The sequence below is a fragment of the Triticum urartu genome, chromosome 7A (assembly GCF_056163025.1).
Source record: "Triticum urartu cultivar PI428250 chromosome 7A, HENAU_Tu73, whole genome shotgun sequence".
NCBI lineage: Eukaryota > Viridiplantae > Streptophyta > Magnoliopsida > Poales > Poaceae > Triticum > Triticum urartu.
Genome location: NC_141879.1, coordinates 749,287,528 through 749,311,648, shown reverse-complemented (window position 1 = coordinate 749,311,648; position 24,121 = coordinate 749,287,528). Strand labels below are relative to the sequence as shown.

At 49.3% G+C, this 24,121-nt stretch overlaps 2 protein-coding genes and 1 pseudogene across 2 annotated transcripts; all 3 read right to left on the bottom strand.

Moving 5' to 3' along the window:
* Positions 1–4,592: 4,592 nt before the first annotated feature.
* On the bottom strand, positions 4,593–5,303 carry LOC125519652 (protein VACUOLELESS GAMETOPHYTES-like). The gene has a single exon (XM_048684383.2). The coding sequence runs from the start codon at positions 5,301–5,303 to the stop codon at positions 4,593–4,595; it is 711 nt and encodes a 236-aa protein (XP_048540340.2).
* Positions 5,304–14,021: 8,718 nt separating this feature from the next.
* On the bottom strand, positions 14,022–19,366 carry LOC147962768 (uncharacterized). The gene is made up of 4 exons (XM_087534300.1): positions 18,463–19,366; positions 16,519–16,701; positions 16,315–16,345; positions 14,022–15,126 (listed from the first exon to the last, which is right to left on the bottom strand). The coding sequence occupies exons 1-4, from the start codon at positions 19,364–19,366 to the stop codon at positions 14,022–14,024; spliced, it is 2,223 nt and encodes a 740-aa protein (XP_087390426.1).
* A 301-nt stretch (positions 19,367–19,667) lies between these two features.
* On the bottom strand, positions 19,668–23,492 carry LOC147962767 (disease resistance protein RPM1-like; annotated as a pseudogene).
* Positions 23,493–24,121: the final 629 nt, after the last annotated feature.

Sequence of the window (24,121 nt, the reverse complement as noted above, 5' to 3'; positions counted from 1 at the left end):
CGCTGAAGCTTTCACCTATCACCAGAAACAACGCAAACAGGCGCAACCTAGGGTTGGGAATGTCGCCGGGCGGGAGGTTGCGCTTGCTCGTCGTAGACAGGTTCAAGATTTCTATGTGGCTACAAGTCTCACCCGAAGATGGTGGTTGGAAGCCGGAGGCCGTAATCGACCCGAGGAGAAGTTGCAGTTGCTGGTTCCTAACATCCAAGCTATGATTAGCCCTAGTTATGCGTCCATCGAGTTCATGTATTCCGGAGAGAGGTGCTGTGTGGTGTTGCTGCGTGTAAATTCCCTGCTCGTCATTCTTGATGTGGAGACAAAGGAGATGCAGCATCAAGATTATTCGGACAACTCCACATTGTTGGAGGTCGATCTGCTACCGCGACTACAGACCATGAAAATATTTTCCTAGTCGTAGTTAACATACAGCTAGAAAATGCGAGCGAACATTGTGTTTCTCAGTGTGCTATTTGTTGACTATTAAACTAAGTAGGAGAGATCGCGAATGAATCTTTACAACCTGTATTATTTCGTGCGATTTTACCACATATTTCTGTATCCCTCCCGCCCTCCAATTCACTCCAGTATATATCTCCCCAAGCCAGTTGCTTCTTTTTTTCTACCCATTTGCATCGGCGAGCCGTGCGGGAACTCCAGTATGGATCGGCCGCTTGCACGGTGTGCTGTTTACAAACCAGTCGATGAATACACTGTCTGGGCTGGATTGGGCATTAACGGAGCCTGCAGGTCTGAACATGATACAAACCAGTCGATGAATACACTGTAGGGCGGGACTCCATTCATCCCCAAGTCTTCGCACAGCTAGGACTAGGTACGCCTTGTTTCACAGTTAATTAATGATCTTCCTGTTCTGAGAGTTCAAATAAATGGCTATGCTGCCTGATCGATGGAGTATACACGCACAGTAGCTGCTCGATGGAATGCCGCAACAGATGGATACCCTCTCGCTTGGTCCGTCCTTGTGCTGTATCCACGAACAGTGCCAGGGTTGGATTTAACCCTCTCCTCCATCGACGCACATGCTCATCCTAGCAGTTCTATTCAGGGCTATTAGTTCTCTATTCCTTCTCAGTAGCAGGAATTTCAACTATGGACCGAATGCATATGCACAGTGTGCTGTTCACGAGCAACATCAACAGAGTTCTGCAGCTGGAAGATGTGCAATATCGCGAAGCAAGTCGACGTCAATGTCTTAGCCTCTTGCCAACAAGACACAGTCCAGAGTCCACGCGTAGTGGGCATTGGTCAGACAAATTTGAGTCAGGCATCAACCCCAAATTTACTCCTTCCTGCATCTGGTTAAAATTTATGCGGAGGTGCTCGGGCAAGGTACCACCTACTACTAGCTCCTACCATAGATAGGACATAATCGATTACCTGGTCTAGCTAAGACAGAATCTTACTCTTCAAAATCTACTCCCTCCATTTTTGTATACAAGGCCACAAACCCATATTACAGGTACCAAGACAATATTTAATGTCTTCTAAGTCAATGTTGCATGCTAGCTTGTCTCCTTGTTTGCCGTATAAATTAATGTGTATTCTTCTCTTTCAGGCTGGTTGTAATGGGGAGTATCATATACTAGTATCATGCATATGATACTAGTCTATGATACTACATCCCTAATGCATAGTATCATAAGTTGGTATCATAGAGGACTACATTTATAGCCATGCATGACACAAAGTAACACATCATTTAATATGATACGGTATCATGATATGATACTCAAGCCTCTCTTTCTTCATTTAATTCTATGTCACCTCATCAAACTTGCTTAGTTGGCATGCATGATACTATCTATGATACTCCCATTACGGGCAGCCTCATGCACATCAAGCAAATGCTCCCACTCCCGCATGCATGCAAGGGATAGCTAATGTCCTTCTTTGCTATCACTACGAGACAAACACCATTAATATTGCATCGATTAGTGTTAGTGGCCTTATATATCTGCAAATTGTTATTTTGATAGTGGCCTTGTATATAAAAATAGAGGGATTATTAAGAAAAACTCCACTTAACCCCTTAATTATGAAACCAAACAGTCAAACTCTCTGAGCCATTATAAACGATGCTTGTAACCCTTGAAGATGGTTTTGGTGTAATGGTATTGCCACGGTGATGGTGGTTTTGCTGAATTAGTTGCAATCAAACATGGGAAATCTCTCTCCGTAATCTAAGACAGAATCTTACACGAGTAATCTATTTCTCTGTCCTTCTATCAAAACTGATTTTGGTGTAATGGTATTGCCACGGTGATGGTGGTTTGTTCCCAGAAATGAAAGACTTAACCAGCTGCTTTCAAGTCCTTTTGTCGGACAAGATTACAACTTCATTTACCACCCTGGCTGGTGTGCTTGGTCACTCGATATTTGGTTTTGTTTTATCATATCACATGAATACACCAATAGAATGTCTACTACAGAAGAAAGTCATTGACAATTTTGATGGTTGTCCAACACGTTGCACCTTTGCGAAATGAAACAGTCGTCAAATCTATGAAATTCATATGATACACCAGAGATATGAATACTCCACTATCCATACATCCCAAGCGAGATCTGTTGGATGAACAAGTCCGGTGCCGTTGCTTGGTCCATCCCAGAATAACGCCGTAGTCCGGCTTTGGTACAAAGCGGAGAGAAATCTTGTAGTTGTTAGCTTCTTGTTCCCGGCCAGTGACGCAGTCAAAATAGTGACGTTAAAGCGAGGGTGAATTGGATAGAAATGCGATGTGTTGGTGCCGGGGAAGGCGGCCGCAGAATTATGGCAATGGGCCTGGCAACGATCCCGCTTGCCGGTTGTAGCGCTGCCGTAGGCCTGATAGGTAATAGCTTATATAAACAATTCTGGTTTATGTCGCAATTCATAATCTCGGTCCCTTATTTTACATAAACCCCTTGGATTGGATCATGATTAATAGTTGCTATCAGGTATTTTAGATAAAACCTTTTTTATTTTGCACATGAGCCCTTCTTTTCCTCCATCTGGGACTTTGGGCTATGGTCCGTCATTCCCCCATTCGTCCGTCTGGGACTTCATGAGTTGCAGGTGGGAGGCTTGATATATTCTGCTACTTGCTCAGGTATTCAAAAGCAATCATGCTGATGTAGAGGAAGGAACATGATTGAGGTCATGACATGGAGGTCCTTGGGACTGGCATTGTAGATGTAAATTATTCCATGCTAATGGTGCAATACACTTTTTTACACTTGTCTGTTCAGAAACAGTGATTAGTATGTGCAATGGAATGTACTGAATTTGTCAGATGTTTTCTGGCCGCCGACCAAGACTATTTTTATTGCGAATATGCAATCATTGCATATCTTTTCATTGATCGGTCGAAGAGAACAACAGCAACATAGAGGATATCCGAAGAAGCCATCACAAAAAGTGTGGGTATGAGTAGAATGAGAGATACAATGCAACACTAAACTCGCCTAGTTTGTACTCCAGCTGGGAAGGCAAGGAGACGAAACACAGGACACCAAGACCGCGCCACGACCAATGTGAGGCACCTCCATCACACGACGACGACTATAGACCTGACATAATCAATGTAGCCCCCCCCCCCCTACCATAAGCGCCTAGAGGATCGACAAATGGGTTGCAGGACTCGGACATGCCAGAGGAAGAAACCATGGAGGAAGCATCGGCGATGTCGTACATTGCACCCCAGATGCCCACGCCATGAGAAATAGCACAAGCCAAGCACGCCGTTCAAATCCAAATCCAACACCAAGGAGACCTCGAGCAACCAAGACAACGCCTTCATGAACAGGAATGACGGCGTGACGTTGCAGCTGTCCGATCCGGTGAACTAGACCTAGGGGTGACTACCTGTGCCCAAATAGGGTACGAAAGACAGGCCATGATAGTGCCTCCAACAAGGGGGCGTCACCCGTAGGTGTCGCCACTATGAGCACAATCATGTTGAGCCGGGATTTCGCTCTGGCCTGTAATCGAACAATCCCAAAAGCCGCTACTTCTAGAGCTGGAGACATGACAATGTTGGTTGAAACGGCTGTCGCACGGCACCCAACACCAAAGAAGGCACGTGCACTGTCGGAATCACTGCAACCAACGCCAACCTCGCAGCAAAGAAGGCCACCGAGGCCGCCCATGGCCGCGGGCTAGATATAGGCAGGGAGGCCCAAATCCGCCGGCCAAGACTAATAAATTCGGTTCATATAAATACTTGCCATCATTTTGATTTCACATCATGCACAAATGAAAGAATTATGTGTGTCTCAAAAAAGAGGAAGATGCACACTTTATACTGTATTAAAACGATATGAATTGAGATTGGAAACAAACACGAATGTGAAGTTGTGAACATAAACACGCTCAATTTGGTATGCACAAGCTATTTTGAGACGAAATGTTGAAGCACTTTATTCATTTGGGCTTGCCGAGCAGATGCGTCCCGAGAATCAGATCTAGATGAAGTACTCTCTCTGTACGGTATCTGTATAGTTAATGGAAAATGTTAGAACGCAAGATATATGATGAAAACTACGAAGAAATATAATTTTAGTCCAAATTTGGACGCTGCAGCAACCACAGTCTATGCATGCAAGAGGAACTTACAGGAAGGGCGCAGCAGGTCTAACGCTGCGCGGTTAGCCTGCGCTTGGATCCTTGAACTTACAATCTCTGCCTGAAGGGCTATCTGAGCTTGACGAGCGCTGTTGTTCTCGGTGGAGGTCGCTGCACACGAGACGTGTAAGTCGATGTTGCATGCCGTGCAACGGTAGTACGACGCACGCCCCGCGCTGCCGTCGCATGCGGCACAGCGGCCGTCGCCGACGACCAGTGTGAGGTCATGCGCCGGGTACGCATGCTGCGCGCTGCGCACGACCTGGGGCAGCTGCGCGTAGCTCGGGTGCATATCGAACCCGCATGGTGGGCAGCGGTAGAGGAAAGAGCCCGGGGCGCAGCTTCCCAAGCAAACGTCGCACAATAGGGTCGGGTCGTGGCTGGTCTGGACGAGCACGAGCGGGTGCGCATGGTGCTCGAGGGAGGAGAACGTCTGCGTGTGGCCTGCGCAAGAGTCATGGATTGCAAAGTCGCAGCCACTGCGGCAGCCATAGCCGGCGCCGGACAGGTCCTCCCAGCACATGTCGCAGCGGAACGGCCCGGTGTAGTGCCGCTTCACGAGGTCATGCCCTGGATGGGAGAAGTGGCTAATGACGGCTTCCTGCTGCTGGTGCTGGGCCGTCTCTCGCTTGTCTGAGTCGTGTGCTCTACGTGTGTATGTGTTTGCTTTGGATGGCATTGGAGCTGCATCCGCATGTATACTTATAGCTCTCCAGGGTGACAAATATAGTGAAGCTGAGGTCCTTTGTCAAGTAGCGCAACATTTGTTTTTGAGTTAAAATATAATGTGTACTTGTATACCCCATTATTGGTTGTGCCAGTCTCACATTTTTTTCTTTGCCACTATTTGTTACCAGGGTGACAAAAGTTTACAGAGGGAGTAACATTCTATGTGTTACCAAGACTCAACCCACCTCCTAATCCTCCCTTGCATCAACATCCAGTCCTCCCAATACCACAAGATTCATCGGGGTCCACCATTAGATTGAAAATGTAACATTGTCCGCATGATTTTACTCTTTCCACACTCCATGCAACCTCTAAACACACCCAAACGCCACCTACACACACATGTACCCACAAGACAACCACGCGCTCATAAGTCGCTGATTTCATTGCTTTCCAGATTATATACACAGGATGATTTCAATCCTACATTGATTGAGCTAAAAGAACTTCCCTAGCTACTTTCCTCCTTCCCGTTTCTGCAGCCACCGTTGTTTCATGTCCATCTTCCTTCCAGAGCTGAGGAACTGTTCACCGAGTTCTAAGAGTTGCTCATGACAGAGCCTATATTTGTGAGCTCCCACAAGTGCAGCGTGGTGCTATGAAGACACACCTATCATACACCATTGGACCGAACTGTTTGCGATGCGGGCGTTGCACACCTGAGAAAATAAAAAAAATGTGCTAGCAAATGAAACGTTTGTGATTGCCGATCCATCTGGCACGACTTTGAGAAGGGAACTGTGTGCGATATATAGGACACACAGTTCAGAGGATGTTACAATATATTCGAACTAGTTAATGATTTTGATGCTAACACAATGGTTGCATGTGAAACAAAAAATGGGGCAATATTGTTGGTGTCAATGCCGGAGTGGTGTTCACCGGAGGAGGATAAAATCTCAGTATGGGAGGGGGCACATCTCAGTTCAGACAATATACAAGCTGACATAAGCTTCTTACTTTAATCTCCACCTCCCTTCTCTACGATAACGATCGGTACACAGTGGTGGACAACAGCACTAATTTTTGAATTTTCAATTTGTGACTTGTGAGTCAAAGTCATTGCCCCCAACTAACTCAAACATCAGGTTGGGAGAAACAAAGCCTCAGATCTACACTGCCAGTACATCATCCAAAGGAGATACACTGTTAAAACAATAGTAGTCGGCTTGAGATCTCGTGCTGGTGGATTCGCGACCATGTGCGTGACAGCGCTTAACCACCCATCAGCATCCTTTGGTGAAATGAAGTGTGATACTCCATGTGCGTGACAGCGCTTAACCACCCATCAGCATCCTTTGGTAAAATAAAGCATGATACTCCATGTCTCTCTCTTGTGGTTGGTTGGTGTAGGCAGAAAGAGGTTACTTGTCTCTGGGGAAGAAAGGGCAAGAAAGAAAACAATTATAATTTGTTTCAATGAAAACAACGAGCAGCTGGTCGAGATGAGGAAGACATCAGGAAGCTCAATAATGGAGACAACCAACAACCATCGCCTTTTACGGGACCGTGGCTTTTTTACCCTGTTCTATAGTAATTCGTAACCATGAGTACTACTATCTTAGCAGCAACGACACTAGCTGTTTGTCTTGTCATCAAGTTGTTCAATCTTTGTACTTCGAGGATTGAAACAGTGAGTTGTGATCACGTACCTTATCAACTATGCTGATGTATCATTGTTTTTCGGTGGGTAATTGTAAGCACGAACTAGGATCTCTCGATTATAGTTGCTGGAATTGCTCAGATCTCAAGCTAGTTCATGAGGATTCGACGAGAGGAAGGATTACAGACAAGTCTCATACGCCAACTCCTATCCTATCCATTCGGCCGAAGCCGCCAACCACCCGTTACAGTGAGGGGAAGGGAATACATATAGCGTGATTATCGGGCCCATTCTGGGCCACGCAGCCTTGAAGGGACCTGCGTCCTCCTCTTGGGCCTGGCCTGCTCCGTTCTGGCCAGGTTCTCCTGTAGCTCTTCAGTTCTTGTCGCCTCTTCTTCCTCAGCGCTGCTGACAGTAATTAATTCCAGATCGATGGCTCTAATCCTATAATACCCCCACGAAGAGTAAAACTAATCCATCGGTTTTGTGAGAAATGAAACAATCCATCCATCTGTTTATAATTCCATCGTATAGCCAAGATTAACACTAGATGGAATATTACCTTCTTTAAGAGTTGCTTGGCTATCAGCCAGCTCCAGGTCAACTGGCTGATTATTCACTGATTGTTAACCAAGGTGGATTACCTTCCTCGGTAGTTGCTGCTATCAGTACAGCTATGAGAAGTCTGAACGTGATACAGAGATAGACACATTGTTAAGTGACATCAACTTGGCTGTACTTAATTAGCTAGCTAGCTGTAAGAGGACTTGGGATTTGGGAACAGATCGAGGTCGTAATTAGGAAATTTGCTCATTGACCGGTCGGGCCTTAATTTGTTGACGTTGAGCGCACATGGAGCTTACCACTAGCACGTTTTCACATGAGGGGAGATCATGCCGCGCTCACTTTTTGTCTGACTGACGCCTACTCCAGTCCACTAAACTTGGCTGTACGTATCCTATATACCATGGTAATGCTCAGTGGGTAATTCTAATTCCACATTGCTCTAATCCTGCAGTACCTCTGTATATGTGTAATAGTTTCAATCTGTTCAAAAAGTAAGGCTAATCCGTCGATAATTCCGTTAGGGTGAGTAATAAATTGAGTAGAACCAACAAGCAGAACAAACAGTCAATGTTAATGACGAACAAATGTTTGAGTACCTTGCTTGCTTAAGTTCATTCAGTCGGGGAGAAGTTCGAGGTGGTGTTTTGCCAATCCATACCCTGCAATGCAGTTTCCAATTCACTCATTCTTCAGCAAAGAAACATAGTCGATGAAATTGATGCGATTTTAAATGTGGACGAAACAAATCATTCTCCAGCAAACAAAACAGAACCAAAATTTCATGGTCAGTACTAAGTAGGTGTACTTGCTGGAATGCGTAGTCGAGCTCCCTGTGGGCGAAGGCAGCGGTGATGCAGGTTGATAGGGCTATCGGACCCGCGGAGCAGGCGAAGGCATAGACAGGAGCCATGGACATGGAGATTGGAATGCATGGCGATGGAGACCGTGCTGGAGGGGTGGGGTTGGGGGGAGGAGGTGGATCTCGCTATCGCGGGAAGGGGAAGTAGGAGGAAACTCCCGCGCCCCATTTCGCTGTAGCGGCAGAGAGAGGGGAGTGGAGGGGGCTGTGTATGGCGGCGGACACTGTCGTTCCATATGTTTTCCTTTGGGTCCATTCATGTCTTCGTTTTTGCTAAGACAGCCCCTGGTACCCGTCTGTGGTGGAGCAGTTTTGGTCCTTCTAAGAGTAGAAAGCAGTGGAGTCAACTGTAGTCGTAGACCCCTCTATTCGTGAACCAATCTGTGGTTGAATTATTAGGAGGATAGTAATATCCTTAGCCCACTAGAGTTCAAGCCTAGACTTTGACATTGGTACTCGCATTTTCTTGGATTTATTTCAGACTTCCGATGACGTGCATTCAGTAGGAGGACACATTCCCGTTGACTATCAAGGGTGTGTGTGCGCTCATAAGAGTGAGTGTATGTGCGTATGTATGAGGATCTGCGTCTGTATTTTGTTACCAATAAGGGCATCTCCAGCCGCGCCCCCAGGAAGGCCTCCCCAGGCGATTTTTTCGCGCCGGCGCCGAAAAAACGGCCCAGTCACGCCCCCAGGAGCCCGATTTTCGCCAACTTGGGCCGAAAACAGCGCCGGCGGACTCAGGCCGAACCCGGCGCGCTGGGGCGCCCGGGGGCGCCGGGGCGAGCTATTTTGGCGCGAAAAAGACACGGGCCAGCCGCGTCAGCGACTCGGCGCCTCGTCTTCCCCCAACGGCCTCGCTTCCCGCGGGGAATCAATGGCAAGGCTGCCGCCGGTCAGCCTTGCCACTGATTCCTCACGGGCGCCGCGTTCACGGGACGGCGCGCCGACGCCTCCACTCCCTCGCACGCGTACACACGGGCGCGGCCCGGCTATAAAAGCCGGCGGCCTCCGCTCACCTGCGCCCACACCAGCCCCGCCCCTCGCCGCCGTCCAACCCTTCCTCTCTCCCCGAGCGCCGCCGCCCAGCCCCTCCCTCTACCTCTTCCGAGCCCGCCCAGCCCCGCCTTCGCCATGGCAGAGTGCTTCCCCGGAGATACGGCGGCGGCCAACGGCTTCGGCCGCCGTTCGCTGCGCAAACAGGAGTCGTGGCTCCTGTTCCAGGCGAACATCCCGGCGCCGCCGGGCATGCGTGCCGGGCCGACGGGGTGGAGACTCAGCGCCGGGGGAGTGCCCATTCCCCCGTTGCCCGACGCCGCGGCGGACCCGAGGTACTTCGCCGAGGAGGTCGACATCGTGCGCGCGTCCCTCACCGACGCCGAGCTCTCTCTCCCCCAGTACGCCGCCGACAACCACGCGGCCTGGGCGGCGTATTTCGAGCGCCGCCAACAGCAGCGCTTGGCGTCCACCAACGGCGCGCCGGTGGTCGGCAGCCGGCAGAACAGCGAGGGACGCTACCTCTGGTGGGGCGTCCCCGGCCGCACACTCGAGGGCGTGATCACGTACCTCGAGGGCGGCAACGACCCGCCGTTGGCGTACCCCCCGGCGAGGGTGGCCGCCCCGGCGCAGCACCGACGCGTCGGGCCATGGGCTCCAAGAAGGTTCGGCGCATCCTCTTCTTCTTCCTCGTCGTCCCGTTCTTCTTCCCACTCCTCCGGCTCTCCGGCGCTGCTCGGCGTCAAGGCCGAGCCCGCGGCGGAGACGCCGCTCGGCCGGCGCACTCGCAGCGCCGGCATCGTCATCAACGAGGGCGGCCGGCGCGCCCCCTCGTCGGCTCCTCCGCGCTTCGTCAAGCCGAAGACGGAGCCGGGGCTGGCGCCGGTGAAGACGGAGCCGGGTCTGGCGCCGGTGAAGGCCGAGTTCACCGACGACGGCGATGCCGCCCTCGAGTGGGCGCGCCAGGACTCCATTGCGATGGAGAAGGCGCGCCGCGAGAAGGAGAAGGAGCGCCAGCGCGCCGCCCTACGCCGCTTCGAGGAGCGCCGACGCGGCCGCGAGGAAGGCGGGGTCGTCGTCCTTTGCGACAGCAGCGACGACGACGACGCGCCGCCGCCTGTTCGCCATGGCGACGCCGGGCAGGGGTCCAGCAGGGGCGCCCGCGTCAAGGAGGAGAAGGCCGACGACGACGATGGCGGCGACGGCGGCGACGACTTCCCCCTTTCTTTTTTTTAGATTAGGTTAATGTAATGTTTGGACGAATTTCGCCGAAATTTGCCATGTTTGGCCGAAATTTAACTAGTTTTATCATAACTTCGCCGAACTTTCTTTTTTTTGTTTTTTAATACGCGCCTGGGGGCGGCCCTGGAGGCCGACGGCTGGGGACCGACTCGCCCCCAGGGCCATTTTTTGCGCCGGCTCACCCCCAGGCGGCGCTTTTAGACGCCCCCCCGGGGGGCCAACGGCCGGAGATGCCCTAAGACTCGACTCTCTTTGTGATTCGGTCCAAAACATTTCAAATTAGCTGAATTTTCAGTGATTATGTTTGGATTTGTTTTTCTGAAGCCCTTTAAATATTTTTGTTTTCCTTAATTAGTCGACATTAAACATGACAACATGTCGCGGATAATATCGAGGCCGGAAAAAAGCCAACAGAGTGAGCACTCCCTTTTACTTGTGATCTACAGGAATGTAAGGAGAGCTGAAGAAAAGCCACACCGTTTGTTCTTTGTTAATTTTTTTTTGCGGGGGCCTTTTCCTTACGTTAATCATATTTTCATATCTGTATATTAAAGATAGATAGATCAAGAGAAAAGAAGGATTAACACAATGTCAGTGTAAATAAATCCAGTTGAATTGAATTGAATCTCCAAGGAACTGGAGTGACCACTTAATGTTAATTCTAGCAGTTTATGTTTGTTTTTCTTTCTCTTCGACAATGATTTCCTAACCAGATGTTAATGATTATAGTAAAGTTTCTTCATGTCACTTACCCAGTCCACTCTAATGGACAGACAGTCATACTAGTGGTACTACTACTGGTTACAGTTGATCGAATTAGTTGAATGTCTAATGAGTTAGTTGATCAACTCTCACAAGTCACAACTCACAACACACTAATACACATACTGTCATCTCTGCTCTCTCCAACTTTGCTCTGCTCTTTTCTTCTCTATGTAGGGTAGAGTAAGAGAGTAGGGACAGCCAATAGAGTCAGGGAAATCAAAAATAAAGCATGATGTATGTACTTTATGTTTCTTGGTGAACGGATACATTTATCTTTTTAGAGAAAGGGTGAACAAATACACGTACAGTGTAAAAAGCAAATAAATCCAATCCATCACTCACAGCTTACTTAGTTCCACATATGTACAAAACAACCCACCCTTACTTGTATCTATCGCTGGGGCAGTAGCAAGTCTTCCGGTCACAGAATCTTTCGTGTAAGCCTTTCTTTTTAGTACAACAGTAACTCTTCTGATGTGTCTAATCTGTCTAATCTTCGTAAGATTTTTTTTTGAAAAATCGCGCGCGCGCGGGGGGGGGGGGGGGGGGGGGGGGGGGAGCTCCCCACCTGAATACATTTCTTAATTTTGTAACCCAACGTTCGCCTGATTACAAAGGTGAATTACATAAGCATGTGTAGTCGTTCAAACAAGTAGGAACACCATGAGTAGGCAGCCTATTTATGCGCCGGCTTCTTCATCCGGTGCGTCCAAAGCATAAGGTCATCGATTCGCTTCAGGGTGAAAACGCTGTGGTGGTTCTGTTGCTTGAAAGTCATAGCATTTCTGGAGTCCCATATCTTCCATAGGATAATGAGTAGGATGGAGTGCCAGATTATCGCATCTACCTGGCGAGGTAGACGGCAGTCCCAAAGGTCATCGATGGAGCTGGGGGGTCCAATCCGTTGCCATATATTCGCTAAGCGAGCGGGCAGTCGATGAAGATCTGTGAGCTGGTCTTGCCGTCAAACCCACATCGTGGACATAGAGAGTCTGCAATGATGTGCTTGCGGAGGAGGTTGCATTTGGAGTTGAGACGCCCACGGAACAGGAGCCATGCAAAGATCTTCACGCGGTTTGGAACACATGAAGACCAGATGGCAATGGCATGCGCGTCATCCTCATTGTCGCCCATGGTCAGCTGGTAGGCGGCCTCGTAGAGAAGCGCAGGCCACCGTTAAGGTAGCGCTCGTCCAGTCCTGGCGACACCTGGAAATCCTGCAAGAGAGAGAACAAAGAACACAAGTCGTAAGATAATCAGTGCATTCCTTTCGTTCTCTCTTTTGCCGAAGCTTCTCTATGAGCTCCTTGTGCGAGCGGTCAAACGTCTTGCCCTTCTAGGGGCGACGTGTTCATGTTATATAGGAGGGAGCCAAAACCCTAGATGCCTTTACATGGTGCGGTTACAAGAGATAAGAGAGAATCAAGATACAACTTGAGAAAGAAGAAAAGGAGGAGATAGTTACAGGAATATCTCATACAAACTACCTCCTAGCTATATCTCTATATCTCAACAATATACCAACCGCATAGGTGTTTAACACCCCCCCCCCCTTAATCACAACTTCATCAAGTTGAGATTATGCTTAAACTCTTCAAAACTTTTGATAGGCAGGGCTTTAGTAAACCCATCGGCAACTTGATCCTTGGAGTGAATGAACCGAATATCAAGTTGTTTCCGTGCAACTCTTTTTCTGACAAAATGAAAATCGGTCTCTATGTGCTTTGTTCTGGCATGAAAAACTGGATTTGCAGATAAGTAGGTAGCTCCAAGATTATCACACCATAAGCATGGATCTTGAGAACTTTTTATACCAAGTTCTTTTAGCATTGATTGAACCCATATAATTTCAGCTGTAGCATTTGCCAGTGCCTTGTACTCTGCCTCTGTGCTAGACCTAGACACTATGGCCTGTTTTCTTGCACACCATGAAATCAAGTTTGGTCCAAAAAATATTGCAAATCCACCAAAGGAGCGCCTGTCATCCAGACAGCCTGCCCAGTCAGAATCAGAGAAAGCACTAACAAGAGTGGAGGATGACTTGCTGAAACTAAGGCCAATGCTCAAAGTATGTTTGACATATCTGACAATGCGCTTTGCAGCAGTCCAATGCACAGTGGTAGGTGCATGCAGAAACTGACATAGCTTGTTGACAGCAAAAGAAATATCAGGCCTTGTTAGAGTCAAGTACTATAGTGCACCTACCAAACTCCGGTACTTTGTACTGTCCTCTTGATTCAAAAGTTGCCCTTCTGTGAGAGATAGCTTTTCTGAGCTGGATAATGGGGTGAAGGAGGGTTTACAACTTTGCAGGCCTGCCTTTCTTACCAAGTCGGTTGCATACTTCTGTTGAGAGAGATGAAATCCATACTTGTGTTTCTTCACCTCAATTCCAAGAAAGAAATGCAAATCTCCAAGATCCTTGAGAGCAAATTCTGCACTTAAATCCTTCAACAATGATGCAATGGCCTCACTAGATGAACTTGTAACAATAATATCATCAACACAAATAAGAACAAATATGTATGTATTGAGCCTATTGTAGATGAACAGTGAGGTATCTGACTTGGAAGGGACAAAGCCAAGTGATTGCATCTTGTGACTAAGACGGGAGTACCACACCCGTGGGGCTTGCTTCAAGCTATAGAGTGCTTTATCAAGTTTGCAAACAAATGAAGGTTAGATTTGCTCTCAAACCCAGGAGGTTGTTTCATGTACACCTCTTCTTCCAGAACACCATGGAGAAACGCGTTCTGCACGTCTAGTTGTCTAAGACTCCATCCTCTAGACACAGCAATAGAGAGAACAAGTCTAATGGTAGCAGCTTTCACAACAGGGCTAAAGGTATCCTCATAATCAATACCATATCTCTGTTTAAACCCTTTTGCAACAAGCCTAGCTTTGTATCTGTCAACAGTTCCATCAGATTTTCTTTTAACTCTGAACACCCAATTGCAATCTATAAGATTTTTACCTTGCCGTGGGGGAACCAAATGCCATGTTTTATTTTTCTTTAGTGCCACATATTCTTCCATCGTTGCTTTTCTCCATCTTTCATCTCTGACTGCCTCATCCAGAGTCCTTGGTTCAGCTTGTTCATCTGTAGAGCAAACTAGGCCATATTTACTCATATGTTTGTAATTAAGAGGTTGAGTTACACCTTTTTGCAGCTGTGTGAGGCGCCGTGATCCCACCACAGAATCAGCCAGCGCAGAAAATCCTGAATCATGCACAGGAGTTGCTGGTGCAGGCGATCCCGAGGTAGATCCGCTCGGCACCCGCGCCGGATCTTTTGTGGCTCCAGCGTGCAGCAGAGAAGCTATTTCTGCCGCAGAGGATCCTGGGTGGCCAGCCGGCTCATCATGGGCACATGATTGCGTTGGGCCACGCGAATCAGCACCGAGACCCGCGCCCACCTGGCTGGATGGCTCAGCGCTGGGCCCCACGTTGGTCGGCTGCACCTGGGCGCGCCGCTTGTAGCAGCGCGGTTCGGCAGGAAACCGCGGGCCGCCCGAGCCATCAGGACGTCGCCACGTGGAGCCTGGCGATTGGAGCGGGGCCGACAGAGGACTGCCGCCACTCGAGAGCTGGCGCGTGGCGTGCGCGGAGCCGCGGGAGCCCGCGCGGGCGTCAGGTCTGCTGCTGTCGGGTCTGACGCGTCTGCAGGCGCTGATCCCGGCGCAGATCTGCTGCCCTGCTGCTGATTCGGTGACGATCCCAAGGAGGATCTGCTCCCCAATTCTGGACACAGCAAATATGGCACTTGGAGGCCAATTTCTTCATGATTCTGCTCAATTTCTTCATCATTTTTCTCACTGTTTGTTCCTATGACATCACAAGAGGACTCATTGGCACCATTAGGAGGGTTAGTCAGCATTGAATCATCACAAGTATTTCCCCCTTGATCAAGGCCGAGAAGATGGGATGGCAGGAGGAGGATTTCTTGGCGAAGCAAGGCACCGGCGTTGGGATGTAGGTCAGCAAAGGGAAACTTTGTTTCATCAAAAACAACGTCACGTGATATATAGACGCGCCCGGTGGATACATCTAGGCATTTTACACCTTTGTGTTGAGCGCTATACCCGATAAAAACACATTGTTTTGAGCGAAACATAAGTTTGCGTTGATTATATGGGCGAAGATTTGGCCAACATGCACACCCAAAAACACGAAGTGTTGTGTAGTCAGGTTTAGTGTGGAGTAGCCGTTCTATGGGAGTTTCATTATTGATAACACGACTAGGAAGCATGTTAATGATGTGAACGGCTGTGAGGAAAGCTTCATCCCAGAATTTGAGAGGCATGGAGGCGCCAGGTAAAAGAGCTAAAACGACCTCAACAATGTGCCGGTGCTTGCGTTCGGCAGACCCATTTTGTTGGTGAGCGTGGGGGCATGACACATGGTGAGAGATGCCAAGAGTTTGAAAGAAGGAATTTAATTTCTCATATTCTCCACCCCAGTCTGATTGGACAGCAAGTATCTTGCAGTCAAACCGGCATTCAACGAGTGCTTGAAATTCTTTAAAAACTTGAAAAACATTGGATCGTTTCTTGAGAAGATAAATCCAAGAGAACTTACTATAGTCATCAATGAAGCTCACATAGTATGTATGTCTACCAACTGAGGTGGGGGCAGGACCCCACACATCGGAAAAGATTAATTGCAATGGTTTGGTAGAAACACTCGTAGAAATAGGATAAGGTAGCTGATGACTCTTAGCTCGTTGACAAGAATCACAAATAGTTTCAATATTGCGCTCACCAACAAACGGGAGCTTATTCTTTCTAAGCAATTTTTCAACTAAAGAAAAAGAAGCATGTCCTAAACGATCATGCCATCGTGTGGATGAAAGCTTGATAGCACCACAAGCTTGTTTATTCAGTCTCCTAAGCTCTGGAATCAACGGATAGAGTCCACGAACACGTCTACCTCGGTAGAGGATGCTCGTCGTCGCCTGATCCTTGATCAAAAAGAAATAAGGGTGAAATTCAAGGAAAACATGATTATCAAGGGCAATTCTATGGACAGAAAGGAGACTCTTGTCGGCGTTGGGAACATGCAAAAAATTTCTAAGATGGATTTTACGAGAAGGGGTACTAAAACTTGAATGACCAATGTGACGGATCTCCATACCTTCACCACTAGCTGTGTGGATTTGGTCCTTGCCGCGGTATTTCTCCTTCACGGTCACCTTCTCGAGCTCGTTGGTGATGTGGTTGGTGGCGCCGCTGTCGACGTACCAGTTGGTGTCGATGCCGTAGGAGCCATCCGCAGCCGCCGCCACCTTGTCATCATCTTGAGAGGAGTCGTCATCCTCTTCATAGCGGTGAAGGAAATATGCCCTAGAGGCAATAATAAAGTTATTATTTATTTCCTTATATCATGATAAATGTTTATTATTCATGCTAGAATTGTATTAACCGGAAACATAATACATGTGTGAATACATAGACAAAACAGAGTGTCACTAGTATGCCTCTACTTGACTAGCTCGTTAATCAAAGATGGTTATGTTTCCTAACCATGGACAAAGAGTTGTTATTTGATTAACGGGGTCACATCATTAGTTGAATGATCTGATTGACATGACCCATTCCATTAGCTTAGCACCCGATCGTTTAGTATGTTGCTATTGCTTTCTTCATGACTTATACATGTTCCTATGACTATGAGATTATGCAACTCCCGTTTACCGGAGGAACACTTTGTGTGCTACCAAACGTCACAACGTAACTGGGTGATTATAAAGGTGCTCTACAGGTGTCTCCGACGGTACTTGTTGGGTTGGCGTATTTCGAGATTAGGAATTGTCACTCCGAATGTCGGAGAGGTATCTCTGGGCCCTCTCGGTAATGCACATCACATGAGCCTTGCAAGCATTGCAACTAATGTGTTAGTTGTGAGATGATGTATTATGGAACGAGTAAAGAGACTTGCCGGTGAAGATATTGAACTAGGTATTGGATACCGACGATCGAATCTCGGGCAAGTAACATACCGATGACAAAGGGAACAACGTATGTTGTTATGCGGTCTGACCGATAAAGATCTTCGTAGAATATGTAGGAGCCAATATGGGCATCCAGGCCCCACTATTGGTTATTGGCCGGAGACGTGTCTCGGTCATGTCTACATTGTTCTCGAACCGTAGGGTCCGCACGCTTAAAGTTTCGATGACAGTTATATTATGAGTTTATGTATTTTTATGTACGGAAGGTTGTTCGGAGTCCCGGATGTGATCACAGACATGACGAGGAGTCTCAAAATGGTCGAGACATAAAGATCGATATATTGGAAGCCTATATTTGGACATCAGAATAGTTCCGGGTGAAATCGGCATTTTACCGGAGTACCGGGAAGTTACCGGAACCCCCGGGGGTTATTGGGCCTACATGGGCCTTGAGGGAGAAGAGAGAAGGAGGCAGGAGGTGGCCGCGCGCCCCTCCCCTTCCTAGTCCGAATAGGACAAGGGAAGGGGGCCGGCGCCCCCCCTTTCCTTCCCCTCTTCCTCCTCTTTCCCCCCTTCTCCTTCTCCAACTAGGAAAGAAGGGAGTCCTACTCCCGGTGGGAGTAGGACTCCCCCCTGGCGCGCCCCTGGCCGGCCGCCCCCTCCCCTTGGCTCCTTTATATACGGGGGCAGGGGGGCACCCTAGAACACACAAGTTGATCTTCGTGATCGTTCCTTAGCCGTGTGCGGTGCCCCCCTCCACCATATTCCACCTCGGTCATATTGTAGCGGTGCTTAGGCGAAGCCCTGCGACAGTTGAACATCAAGATCGTCACCACGCCGTCATGCTGACGGAACTCCTCCCTCCCCGAAGCTTTGCTGGATCGGAGCCCGGGGAGCGTCATCGAGCTGTACGTGTGTCAAGAACTCGAAGGTGCCGGAGTAACGGTGCTTGGATCGGTTGGACCGGGAAGACGTACGACTACTTCCTCTACGTTGCGTCAACGCTTTCGCTTCTGTCTAAGAGGGTACATAGACAACACTCTCCCCTCTCATTGCTATGCATCACCATGATCTTGCGTATGCGTAGGAAATTTTTTGAAATTACTACGTTTCCCAACAAGCGGTACCAGCAATCTTTTGCTGTGTGCCCCAACTTGCCACATATTTGGCAACAAGGAGCATCAGGACGTGCGCGAGGGTTGCCGCCGCCGCGGCGAGTTCGGTTGTTGGAGGAAGAACGCCCGCCGCCAGTGCAGGAGTTGGGGCCACCGCCGTTTCCGCCACCACTAGACCTCCCCTGCCACGGGAGAAGCCGTCGCGCCGAGAGGAGCCACCGCGACCACGAGAGGCCGAGTTCGCGGAGGATTTGAAACCGCCGCCGCTGGACCCGTGGAAGTGCACCATCCTCTGATCAAAGTTGGAGAGCATAGCGAACAGCTCGTCGAGGGTGACAGGGGTCACGCGAGCGTCCAGAGCAGAGATCAGAGGCTGGTAGTCAGCATCGAGCCCGTGGATGATGTAGGAGATGAGCTCGTCGTCGAGGATCGCCTTGCCCGCCGCGGCCAGCTCGTCGGCGTAGCCACACATGGTGGCGAAGTAGGAGGCGACGGAGAGGTTGCCCTTCTGCGCATTGATGAGAGAGGTGCGAATATTGTTGATGCGACTCACCGATTGCGATGAGTACATGCCGGCGAGCGTCGTCCAGAGCGCGCCCGTGGTGGTGACCGTGGTCACCGTGAGGAGCACCTCCTTTGTGAGATTGCCCAGCAGGTAGCCAAGGACCTGCTGGTCCTCCCGGACCCAGATTGGGTGGAGAGGGTTGGGCATTGAAGTCTGCTTGCCTTCCTTGTCGGTGGTGACGAGCAGCTTTGCCGGCTCCGGCTGGGTGCCGTCGACGTAGCCGAAGACCCCGGCGCCACGCAGTTGGGGAATCATCTGCGTGCGCCACAGCACGTAGTTCGTGCAGGATAGCTTCTCGGTGACCTGGCCATTGAGACTAGCCGGGAGGGAAGCGCCGGAGGAGGAAGACATGGTAGCTTTGGCACAGATGGGTTTTGGTAGCTAGATGAGTTGAAGAAGAGGGGCTCTGATACCATGTGCGAGCGGTCAAACGTCTTGCCCTTATAGGGGCGATGTGTTCATGTTATATAGGAGGGAGCCAAAACCCTAGATGGCTTTACATGGTGCGGTTACAAGAGATAAGAGACAATCAAGATACAACTTGAGAAAGAAGAAAAGGAGGAGATAGTTACAGGAATATCTCATACAAACTACCTCCTAGCTATATCTCTATATCTCAACAATATACCAATCGCATAGGTGTTTAACACTCCTATGATGTGTCACTCAGATATAATTCTTCAAGGAGTGTAAGATGCTCAACACCATGCGGAAGAAACTTCAGTTCAGGACAAACTTGCAAGCAGAGCTCGGCAAGGCTTCCCATTGCACCCTCTTCTATTTCAACTTAGTTGAGGTGCGGTGCATCCATATAGATAGAAACCCAAGTTTTGGAAAAGACCATGCAGTGAAGTGCAGCTTCTTCCCTTCAAACGCGTTGACAACCGAAAGGTGAAATAAAACCACGTAGCTTCAAGAGACTGGAAAATGATTCCTCATCAATTATGGTGGGACCAAGATGAGATAACTTGAGGCATCGATGTCTTATTGAGCTGCAGCACCTCCTTCTCACTCAAATTTATGATTTCTAGATGCAGAAGATGTCCCATTTCTTTGATAGCATTTCTCAAGTCAGCCGAGTGTTCAGTTTTCACCTTGCAGACAGCAAATGTTCTAAGCTGTGTTAAAGCTGCTACACCCTGCAGAATTTATGAGCATGCAGTGAAGTCAAGTGCCTTACCGAAAAAGGCTTTCGCACCGCTTTATATATAAAGCAATGTCCCTCATACAACCGAACCGAACCATACAACACATCACCCAAACACACACACACAAAGCAAGATACAAAGGTGCCGGAGATCAGCTAAGCCAACTCGAAGCGGACAACAGATGTACAACAAAGCATCACTACGAAGATGGCGGAGCCCTCCACCAAGAACAAGCCATCATGAAGAACATAGCTGACCGCCGACGAACCGCGAGCTCCAAGGTAGTGCCTTCAAGAAGGGCACGACACTGGAGTGCCGACACCACCCGATCCAAAGATCAAGATTTTCATCCGGAGCAACACGGAGAATCAGGAGAGACCGCGACGGAGCCTACAGGAAGGGGACGACGCCCGCGGACACCGCCTCCTTCGGTCTGACCGTGGTCAGACAAGGATTTCACCCCGGTATACCTCTCCATCTCCGATCACCACAGGTCACCGAGCCCGAACCACCCCGCCGCCCACGCGACCAAGGTCGCCAGTCCGCACCCGAGCTGTGAGCTCCGCTCACGAACACCGCAGCTCCCACCGCAGAGCCGCCGCCCTGCCACCCGACACCCCCAACGACCGCCCAAAGGAACGAATCCCCACCACCAGCAGATCCCCACCATCGTTGGAGCCGCCAGCGCCTCGACAGATGGAGCCGGAGGTAACCAGGCCAGGAAGAAGAGGAGGGGGCGGAGCGGTGCGAGACCTCGACCGGCACACCCCCGCGCCGGTGACGGGTGGGCAGACCACCCATCCCTCCAGCCAGCCTCCTCACGTTGCCCCCTGCAACGCCCCACCACGGCCTTCAGATCAGATCAGCGAGGAGCACGTCGAACACCCGGCTGACAACGAGGACGCGCAGACGGTCAGATCCGTCCTGGAGACGACCACAGGGGGCGCCACGCCGGGCCTTGCACATCGGCCACCGGCAGCCGCGCGAGCCGCAGCAGATGTACCGCGACCCGCTGGCGAGATGGCCCGCGCCGTCCAAGGCCGCCGAGCCGCGGATCTGGCCGAGCCAGACCCAGCCGCCGCCCCAGCCCAGGACGCGCGCACGCCCGCGAGGCCCAACCACGCCGCCGCCACTTGCTCGCGACCCCGCCGCCAGAGCTCGCCGCTGCGCCGCCGCGCCCCTCGCCAGCACGACGTAACGCCCGCCGCCGCCGGCCCGCGCCAGCCGCCGTAGGGCGAAAGGATGAAGGGGCCCCGCCGCCGCCGGCGCTGCCTGGCGGCGGCGAGGAGGGGAGGAGGGGGGGGCTGAGGGGAGGCGGCTAGGGTCCCCCCCCCCCCCCCGTCGCTCGCGGGAGCGACGCGAGAGGGGGAGGGGCCTTATACCACTAGGCACCTTTACACCACTAAAAATTTTAAATTCTCCTGCTTTGGTAAGAGAACATGCGAATAGGTATCCAACCTCTGAAGTTATACAATGTTGTTTGGTAAAAACGACAGTGGACCATTGCAAGCATCCATGATTTCTAAGTTTTGCAACCTTCCTATTTCTTCAGGTAGACTTCCAATATCAGTATCTAAGGCCCAAATACCTTGAACAAGTTGAATACCTCAGTTGGCAAAATCTTGATACAAGTACCTTGCAGAACCAAAGTTGACAGCAGGTTGAAGATTCTAGGATAGGCCTCGGTAAATCAATATTGAGATAACTGTTAAAAACATGTATTGCACGGACATGTGTAGCATCAGATTCACTCAGGGGTTGAAGGTTTCCACTCTGGATTGATATGCGACTTGTGCGCTCTACAGCGAATGCTCAAGGGCCATCATACACTTCACCAAAGCATTCCTCACCAGCTTTTATTGAGGGCAACAAGGCAGGCGTATGACATCATGCATCTGGTGATATTTCAACCGCCCAGTATAATTTCTCTCGACCACCTGCAGTAGGCTTCGGTTCACAAGTTCAGTTAAGTATTCCTCTGCCACTTCCTCCAGAGTTTTGTTCTCCCTTTCCTCGATGAATCCAACAGCAATCCAATGCCTTATTACTGTCCTCCTCTTGATGGAATAATCTTCTGGGAATAATGCACAATGTAAGAAACAATTCTTCAAATCATATGGAAGGTCCTCCAAGCCGACTTTCAGAGTCTCAACACGAGGCAATAGACAACCCATCACATTTTTCACCAATTGGAGCTCTAAATCATCATATACCTTTTTCCATTCTACAAAAGTTTGACCTTTTCCTGATAGCAGGCTGCTTAGGCATACTATAGCAATAGGCAACTCATCACACTTTTTGACAAATTTCCAAGCCAAACTCTGTAATTCTGGTGGACATTTTCTGTCAGCATCATTCCAAAAAACTGATTTGCAGAATAACTCGCAGGAGTTATCTTCTTCAAGTGATTTCAAATGAATTGAAGACATATTAGTTGCCAATAATGAAACTTCATGCTTTCGTGACGTGATAACAAGTCGACCACTAGATGGAAAGATAGTCCTTATCTCTGACCACACATCAGTAGTCCAGACATCATCTAGAATTAAGATGTATCTTTTACCTTGGAGATACTCATAGATGGTCTCAGCTAGGCTTCTGATATCCATGGTAGACACATCAATTGGTACACCAAATTCTCTAGCAATCTTCTTCAGCAAGTCCTCAACATGATAACTCTCCGACACAGTTACCCATGCAGCGACATCGAAGGATACTTTTATAGTTTTGTACACATGGGCAACCAAAGTTGTTTTCCCCACACCTGGCATGCCCCATACAGTGGTAATCTCGCTTCTTTCCTCCTGCATATCACCTGTCAGCCATTGTATCAGCTGCTGCTTGTGCTCAGCGATCCCTACAAGATCCTCATGCCTTGTGAAACTGAAAGCTTGCTGAGCACTGCCTCCATAATTTCTGCTGATTTCTGGAATGGCGTAGTGCTCCTTCCTCAGTGTAGCCGCTTGAAGCCTGCCGTTGATATCTTTCAACTTGTGTGCAAGTCGGCGCCAGGTCTTGACAGCAAACCCTCCATGCTTGTCCTCCAACTTATAGGTGAACTCATCGACAACATCTTCGACCTCGAAAGCAAATCCCCTGATCCTCTCAACAAAGAGGCCAGTTGTCTCATCGGTGTCCTTGAACCGCTCTGCCCCTTTAAGGTAAGCCTGCATACTCTCAAGCTCCTCCTTGGCTTCACGAATCTCAGCAAAGAGACCCCTGAGGGCAGAGCCTTCACTGCAAAGCAGGGATGCGGCATAGGTTGTTGCCTCCTTCCCCAAGGCCGCACCCAGCTTGCCAATCAGCAAACCTACAATTGCTTCGGCCATGGCGGTATTGGTGGTTCAGAGGCGAGTTACAATCTTAGTGCTCTTTGCGTGTGTGTTTTGGGGGTTGGGGGTTTGGTGAGGGGAGGAAGGTGCGGCCGCTGCCATCGATGTTGGCGCGGATCAGAGCATGAGTGGTCAAGCCAAGCGTGAACTCCGCCACTACTAATTGTTCTGTTCTCGGTTGCTTGCTTGCTTGCATCTGTATCTGATACTGCTAATTGTGTGGTGTCGTAGAATGGATTGAGCTAGGAACTAGCGATGATTGGTGTTGGGCAACAAATGGAGATCTTGTATGGAAGCACAACGCGGCCGTCCATATAGCTTCTGCAATTAAGACAACAAATATTTTCAACATTCCACCAAAAAAAACTAGCATTGCTATTATTGAAGTGTTGTTTTCAATGACTAATAGTGAAGTGGAAACAAGTCTAACCATGATGAGGTGAAATCCAGGTAGGAGTACGAGAGACAACGAAAGCAAGCAAGAAAGCTTAATTAGCAAGGTGTTAGGACACAAATTAATGTTGAACTACCTCAGTAACTAAAGAAATATATGCCAAAATAATCTTCGGTTAAATTTTAGTATGACCTATCGTGAAGTTACCCTCACGCTTTAATTTTAAGTTAAA

Bases quoted from the DNA above. Each gene is read 5' to 3' on its own strand.
- LOC125519652 (XM_048684383.2), bottom strand. From the start codon at position 5,303: ATGCCATCCAAAGCAAACACATACACACGTAGAGCACACGACTCAGAC.
- LOC147962768 (XM_087534300.1), bottom strand. From the start codon at position 19,366: ATGTCTTCCTCCTCCGGCGCTTCCCTCCCGGCTAGTCTCAATGGCCAG. The intron at 16,702-18,462 runs GTACCGCTTGTT...ACCGCTATGAAG, and splicing joins CACACAGCAAAAGATTGCTG to AGGATGACGACTCCTCTCAA. The intron at 16,346-16,518 runs GTATGGAGATCC...TTTTTGATCAAG, and splicing joins CCACACAGCTAGTGGTGAAG to GATCAGGCGACGACGAGCAT.